At 46.6% G+C, this 21,819-nt stretch overlaps 1 protein-coding gene across 1 annotated transcript in view; it reads left to right on the forward strand.

The window, feature by feature from the left end:
* The first annotated feature begins 1,238 nt into the window (after window positions 1–1,238).
* Dhcr24 (24-dehydrocholesterol reductase) overlaps window positions 1,239–21,819 on the forward strand; it is a 29,136-nt gene continuing 8,555 nt past the window's right edge. The window contains exons 1-6 of the mRNA XM_020157189.2: window positions 1,239–1,555; window positions 4,747–4,902; window positions 11,196–11,301; window positions 11,919–12,037; window positions 13,689–13,952; window positions 18,570–18,713. Of these exons, the coding sequence (XP_020012778.1) occupies window positions 1,325–1,555; window positions 4,747–4,902; window positions 11,196–11,301; window positions 11,919–12,037; window positions 13,689–13,952; window positions 18,570–18,713 (1,020 nt within the window). The 5' untranslated portion in view covers window positions 1,239–1,324. The remainder of the gene's footprint in view (window positions 1,556–4,746; window positions 4,903–11,195; window positions 11,302–11,918; window positions 12,038–13,688; window positions 13,953–18,569; window positions 18,714–21,819) is intronic.

Below are 21,819 nucleotides of genomic sequence, written 5' to 3' on the forward strand. Positions count from 1 at the left end.
CACTGGCATGTTCCCCATGCACCCAGCACTGCACTAGAGACTGGAAATAGAAACGCAAAGGAGATGTGTGCCCTCCAGCTCAATCTGTGGGTGTGAAAGACAATCATAAAATAATATGAAAGCGCTGTGACATCGATGCACCCCATTTTATGAGCACCCAAAGGAGAGGGCAGTGACATAAATGTAGCTTTAGTGGTGGCCTCGAGCTGACTCCCAGAATGTGCAACTGGTAGCCTGTGAAGAAAGGGAAAGGGCACCTTTGGAAACCTCCTAAAAGTACACGCAGGGTAAAGGTGAGAGGGAACGGGAAAGCCAGCCAGAGAAGGGCCTGGTATGTCGTGTCGGGCTTCTACAATAAAACACTCTGAAAACTTTCTGTAATTTCGGAAGTGCAGGTGGCAGTGGACTCGAGCGTTTAGATCTGGGCTCAGTGGCTGCTCGGAGCCTGATTGTCCACTGGGTCAGGGCCATTTGCTTTGATCATGCATCCCCTTGACCCAGGGTCTGCACCACCGCCCTGGCCTAACAGATTTACACTAGCTCGAATTCCTTCCTTCTTCTCCAGGCCCCCATTCCTCTGGGTGGGATTAGAATGCCAACCATGGCCTCTGAGCTTCACAAGGCCTCTGGAGTTCGTGGGATTCGCGACCTTTCGGGACTGCTTCCTCGTGTAGAAAATGGGGCTCATAACTCCCCACCGCCCGGCACAGCTGGGTAGCTTAAATGAATTTATAGAAAGCACGTGGGAAAATGAAAACGCGCTCCTCGTGGCTTTGAGCAATCGGGGTGCCAGGACCTGCCCAGGTCAAGGCCAGGGGACTCTCATGGTCGGCGGCAGGGTGACTGATTCAGGGCCAGGAGCACCTCCCACCCTCGGAGGTAACCGCTTGATACGCATCTCCAGGAGGCGCCACCCCTGGGGAAGCGGAGGGGCGGCCCCGCTGCCCCCAAGGCGGAGAACCCTAGATCCGGGCCCCCCTGGCGGTTGCCCCCAAACACGACACAAGACTCCGACCCTACCAGCGCCCCCAGCCCCTTCAGCCCCTCCTCGCGCGTCGGGGAGGAGAAGAGGGTGGGGCGGCCTGGCTCCCGCAGCCAATGAAAGTAGCGGGTTCCTGGTCCGATCCCCAACGTGGCTCGCCATTGGTCGCCTCTCGGGTCTCGGCCCACCGAACCTTGGAGACCTAAACCAATCGCAAGGAGGCGAGCGACCCACTGGCTCCCCGGGCGGCGGCGGCCGGCGCGGAACGGGCAGGGCGCGGGGCGGACGGCGGTGACAGGCGGCGCGAGTCCGCACCCTCCCCGCGCAGCGCGGCGCGGCACCATGGAGCCCGCCGTGTCGCTGGCGGTGTGCGCGCTGCTCTTCCTGCTCTGGGTGCGCGTGAAGGGGCTGGAGTTCGTGCTCATCCACCAGCGCTGGGTGTTCGTGTGCCTCTTCCTCCTGCCGCTCTCGCTCATCTTCGACATCTACTACTACGTGCGTGCCTGGGTGGTGTTCAAGCTCAGCAGCGCGCCGCGCCTGCACGAGCAGCGCGTGCGGGACATCCAGAAGCAGGTGAGCAGCCGGGCCCCGGCGGCGCGCGCGTGGGTACCGTAGCGGTCCGCGAGATGGCGAAGGCACGTGGGGTGCTGGGGAACCTAGCGGAGGAGCTGGCGTTGGAGGGGGGATTGCAACCGAACCAACATGTGATGGGGGAGGAGGAGAAGCTTGCTGGGAAGGGAACAAAACAAGCAATGGCGTTGGGGACGGCAAAACATTGCCTTGGGGTGTCTGGAGTGCGCACTAGGTGCATTGCATGATGTGCGGTACTTGGAGAGAGAGATTGATCACCTCAAGCTAGGGAAAGACGCGCTACAGTCAGGTAACTCACCAGGCCCCAGCATTCCCGAGGAGGAAAGGCTTCCGGGAGGTGGAGTTGGGAAATAAAGGGGGAAATGATTGGGGAAGGTGCCTCAGGGGGAGGGACTGGAGTGAACAAAAAAGGGAGTGTGGGGGGGGGAGGGGTAAGCATAGGCATCCAGGAGAAGAAAGTAGGTTGGAGCTAAGTTGGAGGGGGGCCTTGATGCCAGGTTACAGGTTTAAAGTTCATTTGAGGTCTTTAGAAGAGAGGACCAAGGCGAGATGGTGGAATGCAGCTCCCAACCCGGAGAGAAGAGCCTCGCAGCCTTTGCTGATGGAGGAGGACTCACTCATTTGTGCGGCTCGCAGATGCAGTCGTCCACTTTCCAGTAACAGGATGTGCTTCCATATGCCAGAGCCCACGGAATCTGGGACCCTGCTCCCCTGTAAAGTGGAGCCTCCTTTACCCCATCCCGGGGTGATGTGAGCTTCAGTCCTCTGCCTCTCCTTATGTTCCTGTCTTACTAGCATCAGGCTACAGAAAGCTTCTGTTTGCTGCTGCCACCCTGGAGGCAGGTGGAGCAGTCTCCATAATCTGTGTGCTCTGTGCTGGGTGCCTCCAGCTGCCAGAGCCCAAAGATGGATACAGAAAGCTATGGCCTGAAGGAAGGAGAATGCAAGTCTGGAAGTGCTCTGAGCTGCTGCCTTGGGTTTTGCAACTCACCAAGGTTCTAGAGCGCAGTCTGCCCTGCTTCTCCAGCTGCACCCTCCTTCCTAGCTCTTTCCTCTGGTGTAGACTTACCTGCTGGTAGCTGCTGCTCTCCCCCAGCAGATTGTGAGCTCTTGGGGGCAGAGACTGTTACCTGACTCACCCCTGGCTTATGAGGCTCAAAGCCTTATTAACATAAATTAAACAGAAGGACTCACTGTGGACAGACAACAAGGGGTGCAGCCAGACCAGCCCCCCTTCCATGGGTCATATCCTGTGCCACTGTTTACCATTGGTTGTAGTTCTAACAACAATCCTGGTAGGTCTTACACCTATCTGTTTTACTGATGGGAAAAAAATTGAGGCTTAAGTTTTGAGTCATGTGCCCAAGATGACGTAGCTCATAAATGGAGCTGGAACTCAGGTTAGCTCCAGTTCAGAGCTTGAACTCTTGCCATTTTTTTCTTTCCCATCCCTTCCATTCCATCCTGTAAGTCTGGTTCTGTGGCCTCATGCCTGGCTAATTATACTAACTGCCTGGCCAGTTCTCCTTTTTCCAGACCCTCCCCACCTCTCTTTGGCCTGCACATAGTCCCAAGAGTGGTTTTTCTTGGCATTGCCTCCCTCCTCAAAATCTTGTTTGGCTCCCACCAAGATCCAGTCCAATCAGTGTTTCAGGTTTTACAGCTTCTACCCTCTGTGTGGCCCACCCTCCAGCTTGAGTACAGCACCCCTAATCTGCTCCCTCACAGCTCATCAAGTCCTGGACTGCAGAGTCACTGTATGGTCATAGAATCCCATTTCCTCTTTTCACCTTCAACTTACAGGAATCCCTTTCTCAGTTTCACCCATGCCTTGACACTACTTCATGTGGCAGTCCAGCCTCTGATCTAATCATAGGAAAACCTTCTATGTGTTGAACACTTTGTCTGACCACCTCCAGTGCAACCTCCCCCAGGAAGACTGGCTGCAAGTGTTAGAAGCCATTTTAAACAGGTTTAAGCAAAAAGGGAATTTTCTGGCTCAGGTCCTGAAAAACCCAGGAGTAAAACTGACTCAGGTGTGGCTCTATTAGTGTCCTCTATTCCCTATTCCCATCTTTCCCTTCATCTGTCATCTCCCTGTGGAGCTCCCAACAATTTCTGGCTTAGATCCAGCCATGTTAGCCACCTCAATAAAGACAGAGTGTCTTTCCTAAAACCAGTCTGATTGGCTTGACTGGGGTCATATCCCCATCCCTAAAGCTGTCCATCTGTCCAGAGTAGAAGCAGACCTCATCATGTGCCCACTTCCTGGAGTGGAAGAGAATCATTCTCACCTGGATCAAAGTAAGGTAGACTCTTAGAAATAGATGATGAGGAAATGGATGGTCTCAGGTCAAAACCATGGGACCTTCATCCATCTCAGCCGGGACAGAGTGCCTCCTATGTTCCTGACCTGTGTGTGTTCCTCCTATGTTCCTGACCTGTCCCCTGTACCCTTTGTTCAGTGCTATGTGCTCTGGTCACTTATAGTTGAGGATTTGCCAAAGGTGTTCCTTCCATTCGTTTTGGTCCTTCCCTACCCCTTTTCTCCCTGTCAGTATAGCACATGAGTTAGCACGTGTGAATGCTTAAAACAAGCTTGTCACAGAATAGTTCTCGGCAAATGTTAGCTGTTCTTCTGTGGACTATGACTACAAGCCCATCTGTCCTCTTGGGCCTGTAGTTAAAAGAGTCCTGGCTGCAAATCTGGACTCTGCCAGTCATTGGTTGTATGACCTTGGTTAGGCAAGTTATTTTATCTCTGAGTTTCCTCATCTCCAAAAGGGGATCACCCCAACCTCCCAGGTTTGTTGTGAGAATTAACCAGTATAGAATAGGCACCTAACACAGTGAGCACCCAGTAAATGATAATCATTTTTATAATTGCAACATCATTACAAAATCTTCTGAATGTCAGTTATTATTTTTAAAGCACTCTGATCCTGTATTCTATTTCTTCATTCTACCTTGCGGTGTAGCAATGTGTTGGTCTTCTGTTGTCCTTGCCAGCTGGGGAGATGCCACAGTGTGGGCCAGCGTGCCTTTTCACCATCCTGTGCCTCCCAGAGTCTGGGTGGAGCCATCTTTCCCAGCTCCCTCTCCCTGAAAGAAAGACTGCGAGCTGTTCTGGGTATCCCTGGTGCGGCCAGCTCAGCCTTGTCCCACGATTGCAGGTGCGAGAATGGAAGGAGCAGGGCAGCAAGACTTTCATGTGCACAGGACGCCCCGGCTGGCTCACAGTCTCATTGCGGGTTGGGAAATACAAGAAGACACACAAAAACATCATGATCAACCTGATGGACATTCTGGAGGTAGACACCAAGAAGCAGGTGAGAGCATAAGTTCCCTGGCTCAGGGAGCAGTGAGGTATTGCCCGGGTACAGTGACTTGCAGCACAACGAGTGGACGGAACCAAGGGCCAAGGTCATCCATGGAGGCTCTGCCTTCCACTGCCTTCCTTTGGTCACAGTCAGGCCAAACCGAGAAGCCAGGGTGTCCTTTGACTCTTCAGTTCTACAGAAAGTTGAGGATGGGGACATCATGGGCCAAAGTGAGAAACAAAAGGGAACCCACTTACCCCTTCCCGATGAGTAACTGTGCTGAGAAAGATGGGCTACAAAAGTGGCTGCACCTTTTTACAAGCCCAGAAACACACGTATTCTTTGGTCCACCTAGTAATTCTACTTCTTGAAACCTGGCTTGAGGAAAAAGGAGAGATTGTGTCACAGCTTTTTTTCTTTCTCTCTCTCTCTCTTTTTTTTTCCTTCATTTTGTTGAAACAACCTCCCTTTATAACCCAGGCTGGCCTCAAACTCATGATCCTCCTGCCTGAACCTTCAGAGTGCTGAGATTACAGGCGTGTGCACCATGCACAGCTACACCTTTATTTCTAATTGAAGACATTGCAATGTCCAATAATAGGGAAATTGTTAAATATGGTATATCCACTTGATGGCATTTCATTATTATTGTGAGACTTTGGCCAAGTTACTTAAATTGTTCTGTGCCTTTTTGAAAAACAGCTTTGGTTTTAGAAAAAAATTTATAAGCATAAATTAATCATACAAAGGGGTTTTGTTATATTTATACACGTGTACAATGTACCTTGATTCATTCACCCTATCTATATTACTCTTTCTTAACCTCCTCCCCCCTTTTCAGCAGTTGTTAATAGGTTTCATTATGGTATTGTCATATAAATACCTAAAGTGCTTAGGTCATATTCCCTCCCCATGAAAGCAGCTTTGTTGATGTACACTTGGCATACAATAAACTGCACACATTTAAAGTGTGCAACCAGCTGATTAATAAATTTTGACAGTATGTTTTTGAGAAACCATTATCAGAATCAAGACAGTGTCATACCCATCACCCCCAGAGTTTCCTCATGCTTCCTGGCAATCCCTACCTTAATCCTCTACCTGCCTCTTCCCCACACCCTTAAGCCAGCAATGATCTGCTTTCATCACTATAAACTAGTTTGCATTTAGAGTTGGATCTAATTGGAATCAAATAGTATGTATTGTGTTTTTGTCTGGGTTCCTTGGTAATTAAACGATTCATCCATATTGATTCGTGTGTCAGTAGTACACTGCAGAGTAGTATTCCTTTGTATGGATATTATCAGTTTGCCTACGTTCACCTGCTGATGGACATTGGGCTGTTTCCATTTTGGGGCTATTACAAATGAAGTGTGTAGAGACATTTATGAATAGTCTTTTTATAGGCAAAAGACTGTTTAGGAAAATGCATAGGAGTGGAATGGCTGAATCATATGATAGATGCATGCTTAGCTTTTTTAGACCTCACATATTGTTTGCAAAGTGGTTGAAGCATTTTATACCCCCACAGCAGTGTGAGTATCCCGTTGGTCCACAGCACCATAATCTTGGTGTGACTAGTTTTGGTTTTAGCTATCCTAATAGGCCTCATTGTGCCTTTAGTTCACATTTTCCAAATGACCAGAGATGGTCACCATTTTTCATGTGCATATTTGCCATTTGTGTGTCTTCTTTGGTGAGGCCTGTTCAAATCTTTTGCCTTTTTTGTTTGGTTGGTTTTGGCAGTACTGGGTTTTAAAGTCAGAGCTTCTTGCAGGTACTCTACCACTTGAGCCACTCCGCCAGTCCTTCACCTCCATTTTTTTTTTTTTTTAATAAGGTTGTTTTCTTAGGTGTTCTGGAAACAAGTCATTCACCAATGATTTGCAAATGTTTTCCCCTAGTCTGTGGCTTGTTTTGAAAACCAGAAGTTTTAAATTTTGATAAAGGCCAGTTTGTTAATATCTTCTTTTGCAGATTGTGTTTGGATGTCATATTTAAGATATCTCTGCCAGGCACTGGGGGCTCACATCTATAATCCTAGCTACTCAGGAGGCACAGATCAGGAGAATCACAGTTTGAAGCCAGCCATGGCAAATAGTTCAAGAGACCCTGTCTTGAAAAAAATCCAACACAATAAAGGGCTGGCAGAGTGACTCAAGCAGTGGAGCATCTGCCTAGCAAATATGAGGCCCTGAGTTCAAACCCCAGTACCACCAAAAAAAAGTTTAGAAGCCAGGCATGGTGGGACACGCCTATAATCCCAACACTTGGGAATCTGAGGCAGGAGGATCTTGAGTTCAAGGCCAGACTGCTATATAGCAAGACCCTTTCTCAAATAAACACAAACAAATATGAAGAAACAAATAAAAAAAGCTTAAAGCTCGGGTCATTCTTTTTTTCTAATATACTTGTTTAGTGCTCCCACCAAATTTCAGTATGTTTTATTTTCATCCACTTTGAAATACTTTCTAATTTCCCTTCTGATGTGTGCTTGACTCCTGGGTTGTTTAGTTTCCAAATAGTTGAGTTTTCCAGAGATCTCTATTACTGATTTCTGACTCAATTCCATTGTTATCAGAAACTATAATCTTAGATTAGAATGCCTCCAACATCTTGGTAAATGTTCCATGGGCATTAAAATAGATATATTCTGCTATTTTCAGGTGACATGTTCTATAAATGTCTTTAACTTATTTTATCAGCTATTAACAGAAATATTGAAGTCTCTGCTTATAACTGCTAATTTGGTTTTTTTTTGTTTGTTTTTTGGGGTTTTTTTTTTTTGTGGTACTAGGGTTTGAACTTAGGGCCTCACGCTTGCTAGGCAGGTGCTCTACCACTTGAGCCACTTCACCAGCCCCTGTTTCTCTCTCTCCCTCTCCTTTTCCCCCTCTCTCTCCTTTATGGTCCTGAATCTTTGATCCATCTTCCTCCACCTCCTGAGTAACTGGAACCACAAGCATGTGCTACCACCCTGGGCTTGCTGTGGAGATAGGGTATTGCTAACTTCTGCCTGGGCTGGCTTGGAACTGCATTCCTTCTGTCTCTGTCTCCCAGTGGATTTATGTCTTGAACAGTTCCATCAGTTTTTGCTTCTTGTATTTTGAAGCTCTGTTATTAGATACAAATATGTTTAACATGTCCTTGATTAACTGATCCTGTTTTGATTTGAAAAGACCTTTTTTTAAATCCTTGGTTAAATTCTTTGATCCGAAATCTACTTTGTCTGATATCGATAAAGCCATCCAGTTTTTATTGACTAATGGGAACATGATTATATTTTTTACTCCTTTTACTGTTAACCTAATATGTCTGTATATTTAAAGTGTATTTCTCTTGTAGGCAGCATATAGCTAATCTTGCTTTTTTATCCAGTCTGACAGTCTCTTATCTTTTTTTTTTTTTTGGTGACACTGGGGTTTGAACTCAGGACCTCATGCTTGCTAAGCAGGCTCTCTGCTACTTGAGCCACTCCACAGGCTCCCGGTGTCTGCCTTTTAATTGAGGCAGTCAGACCATTTGCACCTAATGTTACTAGTGGTTTGATTCAAGTCTTTGGCCCTGCTATTTGTTTTCTACTTGTTCTATGTGTTCTCTTTTTTCCCCATCTTCTTTCAGATTACTGAATAACTTTTATAATTGTACTTTGGCTCCTTTGTTGGTTTATTAACTGTAGCCTTTTGTTTTACTATTTTCACAATTGTTTTAAGGTTTACAGTTTCTATTTTATTTATGATAGTCCACCTACCAGTGGTATTGTCTCAGTTCACATACACAGGAAGGCTCTTAAATAAACTGCTTCCATTTCTTTCTATCCTTTGTACTATAGTTGTCATACTTTTATATATGTACAAACCCTACGCTATCATTATTATTTTAATAAAATATTTTACACATATAAATTTGTTTCTGTCCAGTTGCATTTTCCTTCTGCTGAAAGGAACATTTCTTTAATACACATGCACACACATACACACATACACACACGTCTGTGTTTCCAGGTTGGCAGATATTCTCTTTCAGTAACTTTAAAGATGTTTCTCTAACTGTCTTTTTGTATGTATTGTTTCTGGCAAGAAATATGTCGTCCTTATCTTTGTTCATCTGTATGTAATGTTTTTTGGTGGGACTGGGGTTTGAACTCAGAGCTTCACACTTGCAAAGCTGGCACTCTACTGCTTGAGCCACACCTCCAGTCCATTTTTCTCTGGCTATTTTTTATTATTATTATATTATTGTTGTATTGGGGCTATGTTGTGACATTTACAAAATTTCTTACAATATATTATAGTTGAATTTACCCCTCCCCCATCATTCTCCTTTATCTCTCCCTTCCCCCATTCCTGAAATAGTTTCAACAGGTGTCATTTTTCCATTTTCATACATGAATATTGGTTATTTTGGAGATAGGGTCTCATGAACTATCTGCCCAGGCTGGTCTTGAGCTGTGATCCTCCCAATCTCGGCCTTCCAAGTAGCTGGGATTATAGGCATAGGCCACTGGTGCCTGGCTGTTTTTTTTTCTTTTCCTGTTTTCTAAGTTTTTTTTTTCCCTGAAAACAGGATTTTTTGTTTTTTTGGTCAGTACTGGGGTTTGAACTTGGGGTTTCATGCTTGCTAGGCAAGCACTCTATCTCTTGAGCCACATCTCCATTCCTAAGATTTTTTTTCTTATCACTGGTGTCAAGTAGTCTTATTATGATGTTCCTTGGTATAGTTGTCTCCATAATTCTTATGTTTGAAATTTGTTGTAATTTTCCATCAAATCTGGAAGATTTTTTGGCCATTATTTCTTCAAATATTTTTTTCCCGTCCTTTTCTTTCTCCTCTGCTTTAGGGACTACTGTCACATGTATGTAAGGCTGTTTCAAATTGTTCCACAGCTGTGCCCACTGTTACACTATTCATCTTTTAAAATCCTTTTTCCTCTCTTTTCCATTTTGGGTGATTTCTGTTGCCATGCATTTAAAGTTCACTAGCCTTTTATTCTGCAGTATCCAATCCAGTGTATCTTTCATTTTAGACATTGTAGTTTTCATTTCTAGAAGTTTGATTTGGGTCTGTCAGATCATTGTAATGTCTGAACTTAAGCACTTGAACATAGCAAATACAGTTCCAATAATTATTTTGATGATCCTGTTGCCTGATTCTAGTGGCTGTGTCAGCTCTGAGTGTGTTTGGCTTGATTGGTACTTCTCCTTATTCTGGGTGGAATTTTCCTGCTTATAAACTCTGACATTGTGAGATTCTTACTAGGGTGCTGGGTGTTACTATGTTTCTGTGTTTCTGGCTCTTAAACTTTGTTCTAGGAGGCAGCTAACTTAGCTGGAAATAGTTTGATCCTGTTGGGTCTTGATTTTCTTAGGTGGGATGAGAGCAGCATTTAATCTAGAGTTAATTGCTCCCCACTGCTGAGACAAGACATTCCAAATACTCTAGAGCCCTGTGAATCATGAGATTTTCCAGGCTGGCTATGGAGACAGATGCTATTTCCTGCCCTGCGTGAGCCCCTGGTGCCTTTGCCTATTATTTTTCCTTAAGGTTTTTTGCCTGGCTGGGCCTCCAGCAATGCCCATGTGAGTATACTCCAGTCCCTGTTCAGTTGAATATACAGGCTCCCTTGGCAGCACTGTCCTCTCCAGGACTCTGGCCTACAAAGTCTACTCCCCTTGGTTCTCCGGGGCTGTTACCTTCATCTGCACAGCTTGGTACTAGTGCTCTACCTGGGTCCTCCATCTAACTGTCTTGTTCCCCGTCTCAGGAATCACTAACAGCAGGGTAAGTCTGGTCCCTGTTGCTCTGCCTCATGATGACATATTAACATATCCACTAAAAATCATGTTTCCCAAGAATATTTAATGATAAGAGGTGATAGTCATAGTGTAGTGCTAATTTTTAAAAGGCAGGACAACAGTGTTGTGTGTAAGTGTTATGTTAAAACATACAAAATAGAGACAAACATGAAAAAAAAAAGTAAACTCACTCTGTTATTAACATTGGTAACTGAAGAACTAAGGTAGATGATTATTTTCTTCATTTTTGCTGTGTCTTCCAAATGAATGAATAGAAGCATTTATTATAAAACAGTTGACACGATAAGATTCAACACTAGGTAACCAACCCCAGCCAGAGATCACACTGTAGTTAACAGCGATGGAATGTTCCACAAGGAGCCGTACAAACTGCAGAGCAATCCCCGGGTTGAGTGTTTGGGAAGGTTTGAGGTGACAACTTCTGGGTGCAGAAGCCCTTATTAAGCTGGCCACCTCCTTGAGACCTCTCTTTTCTTGTGTCTCCAGATTGTCCGCGTGGAGCCTTTGGTGTCCATGGGTCAGGTGACGGCTCTGCTGACCTCCATTGGGTGGACCCTACCTGTGTTGCCTGAGCTCGATGACCTCACAGTAGGTGAGGACTCCATTTTTGTGGACAAAAGGAGTCAGACGGTCCCAGGATCAAAGTGAAGGGGTTTTGGTGACCTTCCATCCAGTCCAGGGGTGGCTACTCTTCCATCTGGTGCAGAAGTCGCCCTGTCTTACTTGCTTAGGCCAATCAGGGGACTTTTAGTGTCTGCTGTTCCACATCTGAGCAGCTCAGGTCATTTTCAGCTCAAATCTCCTTCCCTGTAACTTGTGTCCATTGCTCTAGTTCTACCTGTAGAATATACAGAATAAGTCTAGTCCATCTTCCCATAGGATTTGGGTACCCCAAAACCTTTTCTTACCCATGGGGAACACCTTCCCATAAATCACAGTTCCCCACCACCCCAGCATCCTCCTTCTTCGTTGAAGTTCCTTTTAAAGTGAATGCACACGGGCTTCTAAGTTGAGACTGACCAGAGGTAAGGGAGTGAGCATCTGTCCAGCCCCTGCCTCTGAGGAAGCTCTCATGCACCCATCTAAGCCCCCCTTCTCACTCTTTCTTCCCAAATGGACAGAGACGGGGACTGTCCCTTAAGTCAGCAGCCCCATTTCCATCACTCCACCCTGCACCCATCTCTCCCTGGCTGACACATGTCTCCTCAGGGGGCCTGATCATGGGCACAGGAATCGAGTCATCATCCCACAAGTACGGCCTGTTCCAGCACATCTGCACTGCCTATGAACTGGTCCTCGCTGATGGCAGCTTTGTGCGATGTACACCGGTGAGTTCCAACATGGGTGACATCTGTACCAGCCTCCTGGGCATTGAGGATAATGGGGTCAGGGCAGTGACTCCCCTGGGGACATTTCATTCCAAATACACCTGTTGAGTCTGAATCCATTCTAGTAACAGTCACTTATATAGCTCCTTATATGTGCATCTGCCCTGTTGTGAATGCTTTGCAGATATTAGGCATTTAATCCTTCAACAACCTTTGCGGTAAGTTCTTACTATTATCCCCATTTTACAGAAAAAAAACTAAAGCACAGAGAGGTTAATAAACTTGCCTTAGGTTACATAGGCAGTAAATCCTACACAGCTGGAACTCAAAGCCAGGTAATCAACCTCCACATCTTTGCCCTTAGCCATTCATTACACCAGACTGGTGTAATGAGTCTGGAAAAGTCAGGCCGTGGTATCAGAGCTCTACATCAGATGCATGAGGTGTGACTAAAGGCCATTAGAAGGGCTGTTTTGTTAAAATACCATTCTAGCCAGGCGCTGGTGGCTCACACCTATAATCCTAGCTACTTGGGAGTCTGAGATCAGGAGGATCATGGTTTGAGGCCAACCTGGGCAAATAGTTCAAGACTTTATCTCCAAAATAACCAAAGCAAAATGAACTGGAGGTGTGGCTTAAGCTGTAGAGCACCTGCTTTGCAAGTGCAAAGCCCTGAGTTCAAATCCCAATCCCACCAAGAAAAAAAAAAATTCTGCCACCCAAAGTGGGACACAAACATTTGAGGCATTTTATCTAAGGAGTGGGATTAAATTAAAACTTTAATTAACCTCAGATCTGACCTAGTATACTGAGGAGCTTCCTGCCCAGCCTCCACCCTGCCCAGCACCAAGGGTGTGCGGGTGTGTCAGAGACTGCACAGGGCATTGATACGGCCAATATATACAGCATCTGAATTAGAATGGCCAAAGGAAAGGCAGTGGTCTGTCTCTGAGACAGATGTTAAAATGAGAAAACAGTACAGTTAGAGATTGGTGGAACCAGAAGAGGTACTGCAGGAAGAATTCTGAGTATGGAGTTAGCTGATCTTGCCTGAGCCCAGCAGCAGTACAGCTGACTTTCTGGGGAGTCTTGAGCAAGGCATGTCACCTCTTGGAGACTCACTTTCCTCACCTGTCAGAAGGGGAAGGTGCCCTCCCTGGGCTGCGGGTGGGGGGAGAAGACAGTAAGTGGGGGAGTCTGCAAGCCAGCAGACTGGGAAAGGCATTGTCACTTTGGGTACTGAAGGGAGGCATTTTCACATTTTCATGTTCCCTGCTTCCCTAACTGTTAGCAAGGGTTCAGCTGTCATTTAGCCTGGCCTGCAACCCCTGCCCCTTAGTCCCCCATCTGGGGGCCTCTGAACAGTTCTGATCGTGGCCTCCTTGTTGCATAGCCTGTGGCTGGGACTGAGGGTAGGTGGAAGAGAATGGGCACTGATACTGGGGCAGCATCAACATCAGAGCATTCCTGATACTGAAGGTAGTCTGGTTAAACACCAAGGGAAGTTGCAACAGGAAAGCACTACCAGTTGTAAAGTTCCTATTCAGATTGTGCATGATGGTGACAGGAGAGGCAGTCAGCCTGGGCTGGGTTTCCCTGTTGATCCCGTGCCATGGCATGGGTCTCCACATATGTCAATTCTGTCTTGTAGTCTGAAAACTCAGATCTGTTCTACGCTGTGCCCTGGTCCTGTGGGACCCTGGGTTTCCTGGTGGCTGCTGAGATTCGCATCATCCCAGCAAAGAAGTATGTCAAGCTGCGGTTTGAGCCAGTGCGGGGCCTGGCGGCCATCTGTGACAAGTTCACCCATGAGTCCCAGCGGCTGGAGAACCACTTTGTGGAAGGGCTGCTCTACTCCCTAGATGAGGCTGTCATCATGACCGGGGTCATGACAGATGAAGCAGAGCCCACCAAGGTAGGTCAGGGCATCAGCTGATGCAGACCAAGAGCAGGGGAAGTGGGGAGCTGGGGTGGACTGCTCCCAGACCAGCCTACCTGAGGTATGGTCACCTTCAGAGATGTCTTAGAGCAGTAAAAGCTGCTGTCTCCTCTGCTCTGACTACCTGCAGGGATGCATTCTCTCTTGATAGGAGTAGCCCCATTTCATAGATGAGGAAACTGAGGCTCCAAGGGGTAGAGGAAATTTCCACAGGATGATGAAGCCAACTTTGCGTAGTTGATTTGATGCCTCAGAATCCAGATGGGCACTGTTTCAATTTATACCATGCAATTTTTTTTTTGTTGTTGTTATTTTGTTTTGTTTTTTGAGACAGTCTTGCTGCATAGTCCAGGCTGGCCTCGAACTCACAATTCTCCTGCCTCAGCCTCCCAAGTGCTGGGATTACAGGCATGCATCACCATATCCAGTTTACCATTTAATTATTTTGGTGATACTGAGGTTTGAACTCAGCCTTGTGCTTGCTAGGCAAACACTCTACCATGTCCCCAGCCCTTTTTGCTTTAGTTATTTTTCAGATAGGATCCCTTGCTTTTTTGCCTGATTTAGGCTCAGACCTCCTACTTATGCCTTCCATCCAGCTGGGATTACAGGCAAGAGCCACTATGCCCTGCTTGTGTGTTGAGCTGGGATCTCATTAACTTTTTACTTGGACTGGCCTCGAACCTCCATCCTCCCAATCTTCACCTCCCAAGTGCTGGATTACAGATGTACACCACCTTGCCTAGTCCCCATTTAATTTTTAACAGCAGTTTTTTCTCCATGTAGAACGGACTTGTGCTTATTATAAAATACTTGGGAGGTATAACCAAGTAAAAGAAAAGATTCCACCTGCAAAATGTGATCCAAAGCCAAAGATTACTGATTATTTCCTCCCTGTGCACAGAAGGTTTTTTCCCCCGTTTTTAAATTACAAAAGTAGTATAACAATGTTGAATTTGTAAAGAAAAAGTTAAACTGTCGATTCACCTGGGGTGACCACTTGTAACCGTTTACTGTGCAATTCTTGAGAATCGTTTCTGTTTGTGTAGACGTGTGGATGTGTGCGTGCTGATTTGATTCTGTACTTCCCATTTCTGCATGTATATAATGGACTAGCTTGGAACTTACTATGAGTATTTGTGTTGCTGTTACAAATAAGATTGCACAGAAGATTTAATATTCTCTTACATGGGCTGGAGGCAAAGCTCAAGTGGCAGAGCACCTCCCTAGCAAGAGCAAGGTACGCCAGCACCACCAAAAAAAAACCCAAATATTTTTACATAATCTGATCTTGTCCTTTCTTGTTGTTGTTTTGCTTTTGTTTTTTGGGACATGGTTTCATGTAGCCCACACTGGCCTGAAACTTGCTATGTAACCCAGACTGGCCGTGCCTGTGCCTCCTAAGTGCTGGGATTATTGGTGTATACCACCACACCTGACTTTATCCTTGCCCTTTCATTCAGACTTTCCTGTGGGATTGAGTCCAGTAAGTGGAATCCTGTCCTAAGGGTGTGTGAGCACACTGACTACTGACGGAGGAGATCACAGAGCCTTCTGGAGGCTCGTGTTCATGTCCTTTACTAGTAGCCACGTGGGAAAAGACTTCTCCCTTTGTTTTAGCCAGCTCTTGTGATGGTATCACTCTTTCGTTTCTGCCAATCTGATAAGGTTAAAAATAGTGCCTCTGTTTTATTTTGCAGTTATTGGGTGACTTGTGAGGTTGAACATCTCTGCAGTTTCCAGTTTGTCTGTCTTCATCAGCCATCGCTATTCAAATTTGTCTGGTTTTGTGTGATAAGCATTTTCCCATGTTTTGTGGCCTCCATAACTACCTTAGCTGGTGTCTGCAGGACAGTTCCTCTTGCTTACTAAACTACTGCCCTGCTGTTGGAAATTGGAGTTGCTTCCAGTTTTTATTGTTATTTTAATCCATGAAACGATGAATGTCTTTGTCTATAATTTAAAGACTCTCTTAAAGTAATAGTAGATCAAACAACAGGACCAAGGCTCTTGATCTGCCCCTATATGCTTAAAACATTTTAAAATTGGAAAGGACTCAAAAGTCATCTGAACAATTCCCTCCACCTAAGAACCCAAGGTCCAGAGGGGGGAAAAGACTACCAAGGAGGACTGGAGGTGTGGCTCCAGTGGTAGAGTGCCTGCTTTGCAAATGTGAAGCCCTGAGTTCAAACCCCACTCCCACAAAAAAAAAGAATATGAAAAATTAAAGACTTCTGAGGACACACATCAAGTACAGAACAGATTTTTTTTTTTCTCTCTCTTTGTGCTGAGGATTGATCCTAGGGCTTGTATATGGCAAGCACTGTACCATTGAGCCTCACTCTCAAGCCCCCAAAGCACATTTAATTCTGATATCTAACTCTTGGCTTGATGTGGGTTCCTCAGTATATCCACCTGTAGAATTTAGCATCATCCACGAGTTTTGATTTCCAAGGGGACACTGTGGTGAACCTGGAGTGGTCCTGGAGCAGCAGTGCAACACTGGACAATGGAGCCGAGGTGTTCTGGCCCTCCCTAGATGAAGCCTAGTCAGATTTGTCCCCATGCCCAATGGTCTAGCAGGGACATCAAGACAGGAGACTGTCCAGCTTCGGCAAGGTGTTTTCTTAGAGCTGTCCATAGTGATAAACTGAGGGAAGGGACCAAAAGGAGTGGTCGCCCTACCACACCAAAGTAGCCCAGCTGTTAACGTATGTGATGATTGGCAGATGAGTTTGTACAGCCTTGAAAATGTTTGAATACCTGACCCAATTCCCTTATTTCCCAAGGAGGAGACAAGGCCCCGAGGGCCTTCCCAGAGTTCTCCTTGGCTTAGTGGCAGAGAAGCCCTGAGGTCAGAGACGCGTGCGCAAGGCACAGGTAACCAATGGGAATAGAGTGATAGGTACCATTGAATGGGTGGACATTTCATTTTAGCAACAATTCTTCCAAACATTCTAGTTTAAGAATTTGTCCCTGTGTGCCAGGCACTGTGATGGGACCTCTACCAGCAATATCCAAGGTGAGGCTCACTGCAGCCCTTAGGCAAGGCCATTTCATTAGGGGAACACCCAGGTAGGCAGTGGCTTACTGTGGAAATGCAAGCACCAGAACTGGACCTCACACAGCCCCTGGCTGACACATGCCCTGGGAGAGACAGACTATCCAGTTTATTTATCATCTTCTGGGCTTTTTTGGCACAATGGTTCCTGAGTTTGAGCACCAGGAGCAGCTATATCCAGGTACCCCAAGTCTCAAGTTCATTACCTAACAGGTGCCACTGCCAGGCGGGTGGCCAGGTCTCACCTGGCTTAGATCAAGTTGCTCTGTATCCTGATGAGTTTCAGTTTCCTTTCATTACCGGTCAGAGGCCCCATACAACCCATAGCTCTTGAGCCCCAATTTCCTGGCCCATCGCAGCCCCCTGCAGAGTGGCCCACCAGCAGATGGGGCTTCTGAAAAGAGTGGTACGTGGATAAACCAGGTAAGTACTGGCTGCAGAGAGCAAAGGTGAAGGGTTGCCTGACTCTAGGGTACAGTGTGGCAAGAGGGATGGCAGAACAGACCCCAGGGAGAGCAGCGAACTGGTACTGTGCAGCCCTGTGAGCAGGCACCCTGCTTGGTGTTATTTCTTGGCTTTTGCAGCCATTCCAGTGGGGAGCAGTGTCTGTACAGAAAGCAAGTCACACAGAGACCATGTAGTCTACCCAAGGTCAGCCACGTGAACGGTCAGTGAAAAAGCAAACTGGTATAGTATATAGGGAGGTCTGTTTTTATAAAAATTGTGTATGTGTGTGTAATACCTAAAAGTCACCAAAAACTCCCATAAACTGTATGCTTTTATTGTCATTTCATGTGTGAAGAAACAGGCTTAGAGAGTGACTGACCTGCCCAAGGTCATTGAGCTAGGGGTGACCCAGTGCCTGTGCCCTTTCCAGAATGCTCCCTACCACTCCCCAAAGAGCATCTACCCAGAATTCATTTCATAGATGAAGGCTTTGAGGCCCAGAAAGCTAGGTCACCTCAGGGCCCTCAGCAGACTGAGTCCTGGATCATTACAGACTGAAGACTGCAGCAATTCAGTGTAAGACTTAGGCACACGGTCCAGTGCCAGGGAGATGGAGGCTCATCTGTGAGCTTCCTTCAGGTAAGGAGGCTGCAGGAGTGCTGTGCCCAGAGGACTGTGGACCATGGGCCAGGAGAGCTGTGGTAATGAGTGACAGTGAGGGGATTGCCTCATGAAGGTGGGAGGGGGGACTTCACCTGCAGGGAGCCCCATTGTTGCACTGTGTTCTCATCAGGACAGAGAACCAGGTAGGGATGAGTCACTAAGTCCTCTAGGCTGTCAGGAGCCAGCCACATGACCCTGTGCACACCACGTAAGGTGTTTGAGCAACTGCTCTCTGCTGGAGAGTGCCTGCTGGGCTCAACCCTGCCTGGCTTTCAAAACTCTCAAAGTCTCAAAGGCTGTGACTAACATGTCAGAGCTTTGCAAAGGTCAGGAGTGCTGAAGAACAGCTAGTATCGCTGTTACTCCCTGGTGGCGTCTGGCGCGTGTCCGGGGGCTGATCACAATGGCCTCTGTCATTTCAGCTGAATAGCATTGGCAGTTACTATAAGCCGTGGTTTTTCAAGCATGTGGAGAACTACCTGAAGACAAACCGGGAGGGCCTTGAATACATTCCCCTGAGGCAGTACTACCACCGCCACACACGCAGCATCTTCTGGGAGCTCCAGGTAAGGTTCAGCTTTCCTGCAGTCCTGGCTCCTGGCCAGTGGGCAGAAAACCAGGGTAAGAGAATGGCTTTGTACTGAGAGACCCATATGCCTTAAGCTGCAATGCCAGCCACCTGCAGTGAGAGCAACAGGCTCTCACCCAGGGTTTTGGGAGTTGGGCCAGGCCCTGGGGAGCACAGAGCCTCTCCTCTTCTGGCTCTGTATAGGGCCAAAGAACAAGAGGAAGGCGTGGCTAGTTCTGCCAATTGTGGGAGGGCAAGAATCTGTCATTATATATAGGGATGGGTGGGAGGAATGGAGCAGTGACATTCTTTGTCACCCCTCGGGAGATGACTCATGATCAGGGTCCTGACCATGGAGAAGGCAGGCCACACAGAACCACAGGAGAGTGCCCAGGAAGGGAAACAGCCAGAAATGAGCCAGCGAAATTAACCACTGTTAACTGTGTGGTTCACAGGAATTTATTACATGCACCATGTTGTGCAACCCCCACGTCTATCTGGCTCCAAAACATTTTCTATGCCCCAAAAGAAAACCTCATACTCATTAAGCACTTAAGCAATTTTCAGTTCTTTTGGGGAGATATACATACACATAAACACACACATTCATATATATGTATGTATGTATGTCTACACACATATATACATACCTAGGAATGAAATTGCTTCCCTCCCCTCCCCTCCCCTCTCCTCTCCTCCCCTTATTGAGGACCTCCTGAAATGTTTAGAACAGTGGCTGTGCCACTTTACATTTCTACTAGCAATGTATGAATGTTCCAAGTTTCCTACATTCTCAGCAACACTTGTTATTTTCTAATTTGTAAGTTGTGGTTATTACAGCCATCCCAGCTAGGGGGTTGATACGGTTTTGATTTGTAATTTCTTATTGATTCATGATTTGAGCCATCAGTCCGTGTGTTTAGGCCATTTGCCTCTCTTGATTGAAGAGTGTCTGTACAGATCCTTTGCCCATTTTTAACAGAGCTGTTTGTCTTTGTTGTTGAGTTGTAAGTATTATGTATGTATTCTGGATACTAGACCATTGTCACATACGTGATTTGCCAATATGTTCTCCCATTCTGTACATTTCCTTTTGCTTTCTTGGAATCTATTGCCAAATGCAAAGTCGTGAAGTTTACGCCTATGTTTTCCTCTAAGAGCTTTAAGGTTTTAGCTCTTGCTCAGATTGTCTAACATTTTGAGTTAATATTTATGTACTGTGTGAGGCAGGAGTTTGCAGGAGCCTACCTCTATTCTTTTGCACCTTGCTATCCAGTTGTCCCAGCAGGGTGCATGTGTTTGAAAAGCAGCAAGAAGGCCACTAAGCTAGAGTGTGGAATGAGGTCAAACAGCAGCTGAAGGCTGGATCACATGACTCCTTGTAGGTCAAGCAAGGACTTTATATCTTATTCTAAGTGTGGTAGGAAGTCAGCCAGGGCTTTGATCAGAGAAGTGGCATGTCCTGATTTTTTTTTCTTCTGTGATACTGGGATAGTAACTGGGATTTGAACTCAGGGTCTCTGCTTGCTCGGAGGTACTCTTACTGCTAAAGCCACTCTAGCCCATGATGCCCTGATTTTTGTTTCAAAAAATATCTTTTGACTGGGGGCATGGCTCTAGTGGCAGAGCACCTGTCCAGCAAGCACAAGGCCCTGAGTTCAAACCACAGTACTACCAACAAAAATTGTTTTAGATAGATAGACAGATGGACAGATAGATAGATAAAATTGACCGCTGGATGAAGAGTGGGTGGGGTAGGAGGATGAATACAGTGCATATAATGTGTATACATGTATGTAAATCCAAAACTGATACCTGTTGAAGTTGTTCCAGGAATCGGGGGAGGAGGGGTGAAGGAGAGTGGTGGAGGGGATGAGTTCAAGTATGATATATTTGATACATTATAAGAACCTTTGTGCCCAGCACAATAAAGAAACAAAAAAGAGTGGATGGAGCTGGGGTGGTTGGGAGAAGAGGAAAAGAAAGATTTCTGCTGGGTTCATGGAGGAGGGAAGAAGTGTCAGTGTCAGAGCTGGGAGAGACTGAAGGCTGGGCTGACCGAGGGGATTCACAGACAGATTGGCCATGGGCAGGAGTCCAACATCAGGGACCCAAGAAGTGGGCAGATAAGTTACCTCTGGCTGCCGGGAAGCAGGGGAGGGCTTGAGCAGGGCATCAAAACTTGGTCTGGGGCATGTCTCATTTGAGATGCTTTTCTGCACACCCAGGTGAGATGTTGAATAAGCAGCCTGCTCCATGTGTCAGGACTAAAGGGGTTCAACAGAGGTTGAGGCCACGCGTATAAATGCAGGTCCCAGGAGCAGAGAAATGTTATATAAGGCCCTGGAAGTAGATGAGTGAGGATGCACACAGAAAGGAAAGGTGTAAGGACCCATCTCTGGGTGCCCTGCAGGTTCAGAGAGGAATGAGTGGAAGAGAAAATGCTGTCCAGTCAGAGGGGAGAAGAACAGGAAAACATGGCACCCCAGAGCCAAGTGAGACTTTGAAGAAGTAAGACTAACAACTGTATCGAATGCTTCTAGGTAAGACAAGGACAGAGCATCAACCTCAGGTTTAGCCCTGGAGGTGTCATTGGTGACATTGAGGGAGAGAGGACCCTGACCACTGGGTTCAAGGGAAAATAGGATAGGAGACAAGGAGGTGGAGATAATGAGAACCAATCTGAGAGGCTCCCTCTGAAGGAAACAGAGACATAGGGTGACAGCTGGAAGGGGTGTGAGGCCAAGGGAAGGTGTCTTGTTTTAGGATGGGAGAGGAGAGGCATGGTTGTGTGTCTGTGTCAGTATGGTGGAGGAAAGCGGAAAGGCCAGTGCAGGGGAGAAGATGTGTTTGTAGGGAGTGGGATGGCTCCTCTTCTTTGATGCAGAGGTGGCCTCTTAGTGGGAGTTTGGATAGGAAGGAAGCAGCACAAGTGGGAACAGTCGCTAAGAGCAAGAGGAAGATTCAGCTATGGAAGAGAGTAGGCATTCTTCTGATTGCTTGTAATTTCTCAGGGAAATGGGAAACAGGAATTTCAGTTGGAGTGGGGGTTGTTGAAGGCCCAAAGAGAGAGGACATGGGAATTGTCCCTAGCAGAGTGAGAT

Source organism: Castor canadensis, chromosome 7 (assembly GCF_047511655.1).
Source record: "Castor canadensis chromosome 7, mCasCan1.hap1v2, whole genome shotgun sequence".
In the NCBI taxonomy this organism is placed as follows: domain Eukaryota; kingdom Metazoa; phylum Chordata; class Mammalia; order Rodentia; family Castoridae; genus Castor; species Castor canadensis.